General features: G+C 35.8%; 1 protein-coding gene and 1 pseudogene across 1 annotated transcript; one reads left to right on the top strand and one right to left on the bottom strand.

Annotated features, from left to right (window-relative positions):
• Window positions 1–2,780: 2,780 nt before the first annotated feature.
• LOC120147489 (AAA-ATPase At3g28600-like) lies at window positions 2,781–4,321 on the top strand. The gene has a single exon (XM_039160858.1). It carries the CDS (start codon window positions 2,781–2,783, stop codon window positions 4,239–4,241), a length of 1,461 nt encoding a protein of 486 aa, XP_039016789.1. The 3' UTR covers window positions 4,242–4,321.
• Window positions 4,322–4,958: 637 nt separating this feature from the next.
• On the bottom strand, window positions 4,959–12,936 carry LOC120147581 (annotated as a pseudogene).
• Window positions 12,937–13,658: the final 722 nt, after the last annotated feature.

Here is a 13,658-nt window from a genome sequence, read left to right as displayed (position 1 = left end):
TTAATCTTCACACTCCAATTTGCCTTTTCATCGCGACTAGGAGGGTTGGTTAGAGCCATTTATCGAGTTTGCCTTTTCATTGCGACTAGGAGGGTTCGATAGGACACTTATCCATCTATTTTTCCACAAATCCATCTGCACCATCAATCATCTTTACCGTCCACCTTCATAAGGGAGATCTTTTGATTTCTTTATTATCTTATCTTATTTTATTTTCAATTTCTTTATCTTTTGTTTATTTTGTTCTAATTTTATTGCCTTGAAGAAATCCTAAAGAATCCTAGTTATTGCTGCCACCTTCCCCCTATTCATCCCCTTTGTTCTTAATCGAGTCTAGAGCTTTCTAGGTTTGATTCTTCAACAAGAGCAACGTTCATTAACCCGCCACTGCTTCCCTATCAATTACTTCATCGGGTGTTTTGAATTGCATTGATGAACTTTGGTCATCATGTGGGGGGTGAAAGAATCATTGTTTCACCACAAATTACCCTGAGAAGCTCTAATGAGGAGAGGAAGAATGGACAAACACATATATACAATGCTTTGAAGCAAACAATTATTTGAAACCCGATTCTCATTTCGTCTTTGAAGAAATTGAAATTAAAATTAGTTGACCTTATTCTCATATATAATGGGGTAAGACAGAGGTATGATATTAGGCTGCCCCCAACGCTAGGTTGAGAGTAACTATTAATTTCTTCCGTTTTTAGGGTAAGATTTCTAACTTCTTCCCTAGTAATTGGTGACTCTTTAGGTTTAAGGTCATCAATTTTATTTTCTAGGATTCTAATCCTATCATTTTGAGATTTTAAAAGATTTTTTATTTTTTCTAAATCTTTTTTATGATTTGTCTGATCATCAGTTTTTAATAGTTTATAAAAACTATTAAAGTTAGTTTGATCTTTAGACAATTCTTCTGAAGGATCCTTACTAACTCCAAAGAAGCTAAGTAATTTATGGATTCCTAAGTCCTAACCAGTTTCGGAGTTTCTAGATAATGGAGTACTTGCAGGAAGTTCAGTTTGCGGGGAACAACAATTTTCATTTCGTTAATGTCATGTTGGATCCAAGAAGTTTGCATTAAGATGCTGTTTCCTGTATAGTTTATAAAAGCACCTCTTAATGGTAGTTTTCTACAGAAAGAACTAGATTGGTCTTAAAAACATCTATATCCGACATGCCGGATTCGAACCAGCGACCTAAGGAACTCAGGTTAGAAAAGTTCCTACTACAGTCCTCCGCTTTACCAACCGAACTAAGCTCGGATTCAACCATCACAAACCGTTCTATGCAAATATATTTAAAACAATTCGTTCTGCTTTTATTTCTCAAATCTTCACATTATCATGGGATTTGTGGTTGCGGCGGAGATGGCGACTCCGACGGCTAATTCTGGGTGTTTCCCTAAGTGGACGGTGAGACGGCTGCAGGCAGCAGATCCGTAGTTCCATTCAAGGTTTTAACGGAAGAGTTGGGGGAGTCGATTCTTGGACACAAGGCTTCACTTCCTCATTTTGGTCTTAACGAGATTTACAGCTCGTTTTCTCAACTCCTATCATTTGTTCCATTTTCTCGACCCATTGAATTAAAACGGTCTGCATCAAATTTTTGGGTAAATTATATAATTTGTCATGCAACTATAACTTTAGTTCAGGTTTGGTCACCTAACTATTTTTTTTCGAAATCATATTTAACGTTCTGTTTTTGTCACTAATAGTTAAAATTAAAAATATTATCACATCAGTAGTTCTGTTTATTTATTAATGATGGGTAATTAAAATGAAATTTAAAAGGTAACGTTACATATGATTTTAAAAAATTAATTCATTGATCATAATAAAATTAAATGATAATTTAATTTACCCTTACTTATATATTCATTTGGTGAATTTAGCTGTGATTTGTTTATAAATTTAATTGCATCCATCGGCTGATAATTAAAATACAACATAAAATATGATATGCAAAAAAATTTACCCAAAATTATTAGTTCATTTTTTGAGATGTGACAATAATTTGTTTTACCCCAGCAGATGGCTATGATAAAGTCATATTCATTTAAGGATGATTTTATTAAACATTAAAATAATTTAATTAATTTTCTTAAATAATTTTTGCGAATCCCTAATATTTTGATTTTAAGTTTTTTACAATATTTACCTAAATAAGTCGTGTAAGTTTGCCATTTGAAAAAAATATTATCATTTTTCCTTATATGAGAATTTACCCATTATAAAAAGTAAATGATTTTTACATTTTCATAAATTGTTTGAGAATCCATTTATATGAGAAAAGGCCATCCCTTTTAAATGGTTCTGTTCATTGGTCCCCACCTTTTTCTTGTTGAATAAGGTAAGTATGGTCAAATATGTACACCTATGTTTATATGAGACAAAGAACATAAATAAAAAATTGACTTGAAAATATTTATAAAACAAAAAAATAATGAATATGGTGTGAATGTTCACACCCATTTAACCAAAAACAAAAGGCACTGCAAGTCTGCAACTGTGGGGTAGAGGTCAGTGCTTTCCCTTTCAAAGTTATGGAAACTTGCGACTAATTTCCCCCGAAGCTAGCACTCCAGTTTCTGCATAGAACACAGCCCAGAAAAGGACTAAAAAGTTTAAAAGAAAAAGGTAGGGAAAAGTTTATGAAGCTTGCAGGAAAAGTATAAGTAATACCCCAGCTTTTGTTCTTTTTAGCTACATAACACAACTTAGCCAAAGAACAATACATTCAAACCCCATAGTGTTCCTGAAGTCTGGGAAAAAGAAAACATGATGATGAATTCATGGGCTCAAATTGGATCAACAGTTGCTGGTTTGATGTTTACTTTAGCTACATTACAACAATTCTTCCCCCACCAACTTAGAGTTTCATTGCAACAGTTTGTTTTGGCCTCACTTCAACAATTCTCTTTTGTTCAAAAGTTGTGTGATAATTTGGTTAGCTTTTTCTCACCTTATATCCAAATCACATTCCCTGAATACTCTGGTTATTGGAGCAATCAAGCTTTCACCGCCATCGAAACATACGTCGGAGCTTTATCCGCCACCAAGGCTTCATTGCTCAAAGGTAGTCTCATCAAAAACAGCAAGGCTCTTGTTCTTATAAGGGATGACCGTAAGGTGTCTGATGAATTTGATGGGGTTAAGGTTTGGTGGATTTTGGACCCTTCTCCTTCGACTTCTTCCGAGGACAAGTATTTTCAGCTCACCTTCCATCGACAGCATCGCGATTTGATTACAGGGCCATACTTGGATCATGTTCTTGAACAAGGGAAGGCCATTGAGGCAAGGAACAAGCAGAGGAGGCTTTATATGAACAATCCTAGTGATAATTGGAGTTCTTACAAGAAGAACTTGTGGAGTGACATTGCCTTTGAGAACCCTGCAACATTTCAAACAATAGCAATGGATCCCAAGAAAAAGGAGGAAATCATCAACGACCTAGTGAGTTTTATTAAAGCCAAAGAATATTATATGAAGCTTGGGAAGCCATGGAAACGAGGGTATCTCCTTTATGGACCGCCGGGAACCGGTAAGTCTACTATGATTGCTGCAATGGCTAACCTCTTGAACTATGATATCTATGATCTTGAGTTGACTACTGTTAAAAACAATACCGAGCTCAGGAAGCTATTGACTGAAACATCGAGTAAGTCCATAATTGCGATCGAGGACATTGATTGTTCTTTAGATGTAACTGGTGAAAGAAGGAAAGAAAGATCAAAAAGCAATGAGAAAGATCAGAAGAACCCTGTAAATGAAAACACCAGTAAAGTTACACTTTCGGGGCTTTTGAATTTCATTGATGGGACTTGGTCAGCTTGTGGAACTGGGAGGATCTTTGTGTTCACTACGAATCACATAAACAAACTCGATCCAGCTCTAACCCGACGAGGCCGGATGGATATGCACATTGAGCTTTCGTATTGCAGTTTTGAAGCATTCAAGATGTTGGCCAAGAACTACTTGGATCTTGATTCACATGAACTGTTTGAAAAGATTGGGATTTTGTTGAAGGAAACAGAGATGACTCCAGCTGATGTTGCGGAGAACTTGATGCCAAAACGTGAGAAGAAAGACCCGGATTCTTGTTTGAAGAGCCTGATTCAAGCTCTTGAAGATGCCAAAGAGAAGGCAAAGCCGAAAGCTGAAAAGGAAAAAACAAAGGAAGAAAGAGGCAAGAAATTTTATGCTAGTTTAATTAAGAAGAGATGGCTGTTCCAGGCTTAGTTCTTCATCTACTCTACTCTAATCTTTGATTACATTGTAAAATTTCTGCCTAGCTATTGCTTTTACCTCACTTCAGCCACCAAACTATTTTAGTATATTACTCATGGGTATCTAATAAATATATTAACTCCGACCTTTAATTTTTATTTGTGTTTTATTAGAAATAAGATTAGGATAAAATAAATCATTAGTATTGATCAAAAATAGATAGTAGGAAATAAAAAATGTTTAGGTGTTCTATAGAATCAAATCCATCTTGATTAATGCTATTATGTATGGATGTTGGATATAAATTATTAACATAATTCTTCAAAATTCGTCTACTTAAATAATAAAGTGGACATAAATTGGTTTTGCTTTTCTTAAAAAAAAAGTTGATTGAAAAACCTGACCGTATGACACATAAATTAAAATAACCAAAGAGGGGAGAAATACATATTTATCACTATACCTCTAAAGTGAGAAAAACCCTACATAACAACAAAAAACGAAGGCATATACAATTGTCTTTGATCAAGTTAAGGTAAAAGCAACTTTTCCGTTATGTTGGTCTTTTGAGAACATTCAACAATAATAATCTCTCCATAGAGAATCAAACAAACATTTTATTATTCAACTTTTAAAGCTAAATTCACTTAATTTTATTTTCGATGAAGAATCATGGTCTTATTCACCAAACATATACATCATTAACACATTCAATTACATTTTTTTCAGTGTTTGAATCATGACTTAAAAGATACAAATGCAAAAAGTGAGTTTCCAGCGGTGAAATTCGGTTTGAAGCTTCCAATACTAACCCTATATCCATGTCCAATGAAAATGCACCCATCGCTCACAGTCATCCCACCAAAAACAGTTGCTCCTGTGTTATATGACCATAAAATTTCTCCTTCTTAGCGTCCATTGCTTACACTGGTCCTTCCTTGTATGTCGAACCACCAAAAAGGACCCCATTAGCCACTGTCACAGGCCCACTGGCTGTATCATTGTTAGGGTCGCCTGTTGACCAAAGGATTTGTCCATTATTAGCATCCATTGCCACCCATCCACCTGCAGTGATGTTCCTCGTAGATGGTTTCAGGGTGAAATTTTTGCCGTCGGAGTTAGCTATGTTGGTGTAAACCCTCTTTTCATCTGTGACGGCGCCCCATGTTCCGCCTCCTCGGAGACCACCATGTCCAGCTTCCTACATCACCGATTAATGACTAATCATTGTTTTTACCACTTGATGAAGGGGTCAGATAACTTACAGTATACCATATAATATTGCCATCATTACGATCCAAAGCCCATGCAAATCCCTTGTTTTGGACTGCAACAACAATGTCTTTCTCGGTTCCATTCACGTCTATGCTTAGCATCATCGGTGCTTCACCGAAATCGGCATCAGGGTTTGGATCCGGAGGACAATCGGGAACAGAAAGATTATTACAGGCAAAGAACCAAACATCATAGCCCCACAGCTGATGGAACCACTTGATGTTTCCAGTGTCCAAATCAAGAGCCAGGAATGGATCTGAGTGGTTATCAGGCTCAACACACTCATCCGTATGAGTAGGAGGAACTTGGGTTTGATTGTTTTGTCTCTCTTGGCAATCGGTTATGTTTTGGGGCGCCGAGTATAGGTTCCCGGTGGCAATGTACATGAGGTTCCTCACGACATTGATCGGTGGACTGCTGCCCCAAATGGCGGCGCCTGCGTATTCGCCACTGTTGCCGAAATTGTCCGGTAACATGAAGGTCTGCCACAAGATTTTTCCGGTTTTCGCGTTTAGTTTGACGAAACTTCCACGAAAGATGCAACAATGCTTAGCTCTTCTTCTTGTGAAGATGTGCCCACGTAGAAGTTCCAGAGTTTAAATCAAATAAACGAGACAATAGATTGCACTGGGATTTGTTACAAGTGCATATACGCCTGACATTGTTGATTTTGATCCCAAATTTTAATTTTTTATAAAGAACCGGTTTGTGTATGCTTCTGGTAATGGAAAAGTAATTTTCCATCCCGTTAGCAATGCTAAATCATCAAAAAAATTGATATTTTATAATATAATATTTAAAATAAATATTTTATCTTTTTAAAATCACTTTTTAACAATAATTCTAAAGAGTTAAATTTTAAAAATAACTAAATTATTAACTTGGTTCGAGTTTTACATAAGATAATTTATCATTCCGATCAATTTGGTTTTGTTTGTATTATTTTATAATAAAAATAATAATTTACAGCGGTGTAGGTTGTTTCTTTCCTAACGGTAACTTAGATATAGTTTAAATTTTGTATTCGTCTTAATATTTGAATAGATATGGTATAACGGACCAAAACATTGCGAGGATTATCAAGTCAGCCACACTAAATAAATATATAGCCTTACATTTGCTTTTGAATCATCAACAGTCATCCGGAATCTGATTAAATTAAACCTTTAGATTCATATTTTCTCTAAAACAATTATGGCTATTGTATTTATGTCATGTTGATTATTTTATTTATAGAACGTTTAAAAAGTGATTCTGTTGAATTATTTTATTTAAAATCTAGGTGAATAGGATTATGGTTAAAAGGTTTTTTTAAAATATAAGAGATTTGATAATGTAAATTGAAATGAATAAGTAATTTTGTCAAAAAAATGATTTGGAAAAAAATAAAAAGTTGAAAAACATTTTCGACTCGAAAGATCACATACTTTACATTACTTTTAATCCTTAAAAATTCTTTTGACCTCGAAAACACTTTAAAAAAAATTGCATAACATCACCTTATTATTTTCTTCACCTATTATTTGTGGTGTCTAGCGGTATCAAATAACAATGATTCATCTTGAAATTTGAATGGAAAAACTCTATAAAATAAAGTGACTAACCCATTGTAGTAAGTTCCGGACATGGTGATAGTACCAGCTGGGTTTGCATCAAGAAGGGTAGACCAACCAAGCTCGCCACTGGATTGCTTCACTGCAACAACAGAAGCCGGTCCACTGATCCCAATGATCACCAAATCATCAGCAATGGTCGGCGTTGTTCTTGAAGCCCTGACATTAACATTGAATATAACTCCGGTAGAATTAATGCCGGTCAACTGTTGCAAATTTTGTTTCCAAATAAGAGATCCATCGGATTCTTTGACCGCATAAAGATATCCATCCCAAATTGAGAAATAAGCTGCTCCATCAAATACCGATGGAGTCGACGTGATGTCTCTTCCGGCACTGAATCTCCATTTCAATTGTTGCGGAAGACGACTATCGGATAGAGCAAAATCGCAACTGATAATTTGAGAAAATAAAATTGAAGATAAAGATGACACAAAATTTATGTGGAAAACCCCTAAATAATATAAGGTAAAAACCACGGGTAACGGTAGAATAATTTTACTATGAGAAAATCGGAATTACAACCTCTCTTGATCTACCAAGGAGAAAACAATGATAATTCTCTCTTGATAAAAAAGAAAAATCAACTCTCAAGAAACTCTCTAAATTCTCTCTAGTATTGGAAGAAAGCTAGAATGCTTTGGGATGATTTTGAAGCTAAATGAGCTAGGGTATTTATAGTTGAAGCTTAAGGACTAATCTTGTAAATACCCTAAAGTACAATGACTAAAATGTGTAATTTTGCCATGTCACTTTTCAACCATTATTAGTGCCAACTTTGAACTATTATTGTTGCCAACTTACAATGCATTATGAATCATTATTATGCATTATGCAACTATTATTAGTTGCATGACAACTAATAATCTCCCACTTGAAGATTTGATTGGAACAATATCTTCACACCATTCTTTCTACCTTGTACCATCATGTTGCTTACGTCTCTGACAGACCACAAGAGGATCGACACCAAGTAAATTTATCAGCATTGATCACTTTCGTCATTAAATATGCTATGTTGTCTTTAGTATGGATCTTCTGCATATATACCATCCCTTCTTCTACCTTTTCACGAATGAAATGGTATTGAACTCGTATGTGCTTTGTCCTTGAATGAAATGTTGGATTCCTTGCTAAATGTAAGGCGATTTGGCTGTCACAAAACAAAGAGACATACTCTTGATTGGGCTCAAGCTCCTCCAATAACATTTTCAACCAGATTGCTTATTTATTGGCTTGTGTAGCTGCTACATATTCTACCTCTGTTGTGGATGTAGCCACAACTGACTGCAATTTTGAAACCCAGCTTACAGCTTCACCAGCAAATTTGAACACATATCATGTAGTAGATTTGCTTTTATCCAAATCTCATGCATAGTCAGAATCGACATACCCATTGATAAGTAAGTTTGATCCTCCATAACATAATGCAACATTTGAGGTCCCTTTGATGTATCTCAAGATCCTCTTTACTGTATTCCAATGCTCTTTGCCTGGATTCGCCATGTACCGACTAACCACTCCCACTGCTTGTGAAATGTCTGGTCATATCATAGCGAACATTAAACTTCCCACTGCTGATGCATACGGTACTTGAGATATCTCCATCCTCTCTTCTTCACTGCTAGGACTCATTACTGGAGGATAATTTGAAGTTAATAGGAAGAGGGGTAGACATTGGCTTACAATCTTGCATGTTGAATCTTGACAAGATCTTCTTCAATTAATTCTTTTGTGAAAGCCAAATCTTCCTATTACTTCTGTCTCGGTGAATTTACATCCCTAGAATCTTGTCTGCTGATCCCAAGTCCTTTATTTCAAATTCCCTAGCCAGTTGTGCCTTCAATTCTTCAATATGATCTTTATTGGGTCCTGCAACCAACATGTCATCCACATACAACATCAATATAACAAAATCATTATCACCAGACCTCTTGAAATAAGCACAAGCGTCTGCATTAAGTCTGTTGTATCCAAGGCACATAATGAAGGAATCAAATCTCTTATACCAACACCTCGACGCCTGATTTAGAATGTACAAAGATTTGTTCAACCTGCAATCCAAGTTCTTCTTTTCTTTTTCTTCAAAACCTTCAGGCTGGAGCATGTAAATCTCTTCTTCAAGATTTCCATGAAGAAAAGTTGTTTTAACATCTAGTTGCTCTAGATGTAAGTTCAATGTAGCACACATTGCCAAAACTACTTGAAATGTTGTTAGTCGAACCACAGGAGAAAAGATTTCATTGAAATCAATACATTCTTTTTGAGCATATCCTTTGACCACCAGTCTTGCACGATACCTCTCAACTTGATCGTCACCATTTCGCTTGATTTTGAAGACCCATTTGTTACCAATTGGCTTCCTTCCTTGTGGTAGTGGCACAAAGTCCCATGTATAATTTTTATGAAGGGCTTCAATTTCTTCTTACATAGCCATCATCCATAGTGAAGCATCTGAGCTGTTTATTACCTCTTGGTATGTTGATGGCTCACCGTCCTTTGTTAAAAGGAAGTATGCAATATTTCCTTATATAACATAATCTGAGTGCCAATTGGAACGTCTTCTCATACGATCTGATTGACGAGTTGTTGGAGCTTCAGAACTCTCTGGTTCTTGTTCCTCATGTGCTGGTCCTGCTTCAGAAGAATCTCCTTGTTCAACATCCTTTTTCCACATATATTTGTGTAGTCTCTGACTTTTCAGCGCTACCATATTCTTCTTTTCTTTTTAGTTTATCTTCTACAAAGATAACATCTCTACTGATGATCACTTTGCGGGCAGTGGGATCCCACAAGCGATACCCCTTTACACCATTAGCATACCCCAAGAATTTGCATTTCCTGGATTTTGGATCAAGTTTTGAGATTTCTTGGGAGTTATACATCACGTACACAATACTTCCAAATACATGGAGGTTTGAATAATCAGCTGATTTACCAGTCCACATCTGCATTGATGTCTTCAGCTCTATTGTAGTTGATGGAGCTCGATTCACCAAATAACAGGCGGTATTGACTGCTTCTGCCCAGAATGATTTTTCTAGGCCTGCATCCCTCAACATTTCTCTTGTTCTTTCTAACAAGGTTCTGTTCATTCGCTCTGCCACTCCATTTTGTTGAGGAGTGTTTACCACTGTGAACTGTCTTTTGATGTCTTCTTTCCTGCAAAAGTCATCAAATTCTTCACTTGTGTATTCTCCTCCGTTATCTGTTCTGAAACACTTGATCTTATTTCCAGAATCAAGTTCCACCCGCGCCTTAAAGTTTTTGAAAGTTGAAAACACGTCTGACTTCTTCTTAATAGGTACACCCAACATCTCCTGGAGTAGTCATCAATAATGAGACAAAGTATTTGCTCCGCCTAGGGATGTAACTGTTGCTTGTCATACGTCAGAGTGAACCAATTCTAGAACACTTTTGCCTCTAGAATTTGATTTGTTGAATTTCAATCGGTACTGCTTACTTGTTATGCAATGCTCACACAAATGAAGTATTACCTTTGTTAAGCCTGGAAGTAGCTTTTGCTCCATAAGGACTTTCATTCCTTGTTCTGACATGTGTCCAAGTTCTGCATGATCATTGAAACTATACACAGATCCTCCTGGGACAGGTTCATAATGACTGACATGTGTCCAAGTTTCTGATGCCATAGCATTGCAGAATCTGAACTACATAAGGCAACAAAGGCTTCTACTTCTAGCAAAGTCTCTCCCTTCAGCATATACAAGTTTGCTGCTATCTTTTCACCTTTTCAGAACACCCTTTCACGTGCCGCACATCTCAAACAATTTTGATTGTTCCATCATACATCTTCAATTTGATGGCTCCCACGACAACGATCTCTAAGGCATGATCATTGAAACTATACACAGATCCTCCTGGGACAGGTTCATAATGATGAAATCATTCTCTTCTTGAGGTCATGTGATATGTTGCTTCCGAAATCAATGAGCCATATATCTGTATATCTCTTTCTACCTTCCACGGTGGTTGACGCTTCACAACATAGAGCATCTCCATCATCTGAAGTGTTTGCGGTATTGCCTTGTGTATTGGAGTTTTTATTTAGACACCAACAATCATTCTTCAAGTGACCCTTCTTTCCACAGTTATAGCACTTTAAATTCTTCTTGCTCCTCGACTTTGATCTACCATGTTTGTGACTGTTGTTTTGGCCATGTTCTGTTGATCTCCCTCTCATCGTTGTCAACACTTCTGCTTGTTGCAGATTTACTTGTCTATCTTCCTTGTTCTTGCGCCGATTTTCTTCTTGTAGAACAACAGCTGCAACGTCATCGAAGACTAGACTAGTGACATTACTGTTTGTCAAGTTGATGATGAGTTGATCATACGAATCAGTAGACTTTGAAGTAGAAGTTCAACACGTTCTTGCTCTCCTATTGTACATCTTAAGGATGTAAGCTGAGAAAATAATGTGTTTAGTGTGTATAAGTGCTCCGTCACTGAAGTATATTCTGACATACAGAGAGTGTATAATTTTCTCTTAAGGAAAATTTTATTGTTCAACGATGTGGCCTCGTACAGTTTGGTGAGATGATCTCATATCTCCTTAACTGTCTTCTTCTCCTCGATACTTGACAATACTTCATCTGCTAATACTAGATGAAAGTTTGCCATAGCATTTCCGTCCATTTCGATCCATTTGTTGTCATCTATGAAATCTACCGGCCTTTCACTGATAGCTTCTAGACAACCGTCTTTCCTCAGGATGGCCTTCATCTTCAATTTTCACAATGAGAAATTTCTCCCATTGAATTTTTCAATATCAAATTTCGTTGCCATAGTTTCTTTTACGGATAACTCCCACTATTTCACTATCGTGAATAGTTCTTTGGAACCTTCAAAGAATGAGTAATAACTTCTTACTTTCTTATGTTGGAGGATCCATCTTTTGGTGGCAACCACAAAGACAATAAGTAGATATTACACACTCTAATCTAGCTCTGATATCAATTGTTGCGGAAGACGGCTATCGGATAGAGCAAAATCGCAAATGATAATTTGAGAAAATAAAAATGAAGATAAAGAAAACACAAAATTTACGTGGAAAACCCCTAAATAATATAGGGTAAAAACCACGGGCAACGGTAGAAGAATTTCACTATGAGAAAATCGGAATTACAACCTCTCTCGATCTACCAATGAGAAAACAATGATAATTCTCTCTTGATAAAAAAGAAAAAACAACTCTCAAGAAACTCTCTAAATTCTCTCTAGTATTGGAAGAAAGCTAGAATGCTTTAAGATGATTTTGAAGCTAAATGAGCTAGGGTATTTATAGTTGAAGCTTAAGGACTAATCTTGTAAATACCCTAAAGTACAATGACTAAAATGTGTAATTTTGCCATGTCACTTTTTAACCATTATTAGTGCCAACTATGAACCATTATTGTTGCCAACTTACAATGCATTATGAACCATTATTATGCATTATGCAACTATTATTAGTTGCATGACAACTAATATCAATCTCAGCTTCGAAAATGTTTCGGGGCTTATCTTGTGTTCCTTGTTGGCATATCTCCTTTTCAGGATGTTTCCACCATGGCTTAACAGTCTTGCATAAAGTGACCGCTGATATTACCCAATTTTAACATGTTCTATCCATTGAATACAAAATTTTATGCTAAAAGGGAAAAAAGATTATCAATACAAAATATAAAAAAATATATGATAATTTGAATTTTTTACTCTATATATCAACAATTGGTAGAGGAGATTTTGAGATTTACATTTGAATCTGCTGAAGGTGTAGAAACCGGTAAAGAAAGAAGGCATAGTAAGAGAACAATCTCCATTGAAGTTGAAATGTTGCTTTTATCAACAAAATTTTTGAGCCTGTTTTATTTATATTTTGAGAGCACTAGAGGGGAATTTGAGAATTGATATCTTGATGTTAGCAATTTTTTTTTTGCAAAGAGAAAAATAAAGAAAGACATAATTAGTGTAAAATGAAATCCTTGGGGAGTTGAACACCCCTTCAATTAGTTTCGAGCATGAACTTCACCTTGTCTGACGGTTGGGTAAAAGTAACAACATCTTCCTCAATTTCACAACCCATTTTTGATAGAATATTAACACGAAAATTCCCTTCACGAAATTGGTGCTGGAATTCGACATTCCACTCCTGATCACGCAGACTACGAACATCTGCTATAATAAAGCCCAAAGGTTTTGTAAAAGCATGACCAATTGCAATCAAATGAAGAGCCACACGGGAAAATTTTGACTTTATAATATGCTCAAAACAGAGTTTATATCAACTATCCATATATGTATACAAGGGAAATTTTGACTTTATAATATGCTGAAAACAGATTTTATATCAGCTATCATTAAAAATAATATTTGACTTTATAATATGCTCAAAACATTAACATAAAATCCAACTATCCATATATGTATACGAGGGGAAATTTGACTTGGAAAAATCCCGCATTTGTTTTATATCAACAGAGTTTTAGGAGCATTACATGGATCAGTTTTAAGGTTTACGTGAAGGGACACTGTCGTTTCTTGC

The sequence above is a fragment of the Hibiscus syriacus genome, unplaced genomic scaffold, assembly GCF_006381635.1.
Source record: "Hibiscus syriacus cultivar Baekdansim isolate YM2019G1 unplaced genomic scaffold, ASM638163v2 tig00110940_pilon, whole genome shotgun sequence".
Taxonomy (NCBI): domain Eukaryota; kingdom Viridiplantae; phylum Streptophyta; class Magnoliopsida; order Malvales; family Malvaceae; genus Hibiscus; species Hibiscus syriacus.
The sequence above is the reverse complement of the archived record's forward strand: the minus strand, read 5'-3'. Positions and strand labels throughout refer to the sequence as shown.

Bases quoted from the DNA above. Each gene is read 5' to 3' on its own strand.
- LOC120147489 (XM_039160858.1), top strand. From the start codon at position 2,781: ATGATGATGAATTCATGGGCTCAAATTGGATCAACAGTTGCTGGTTTG.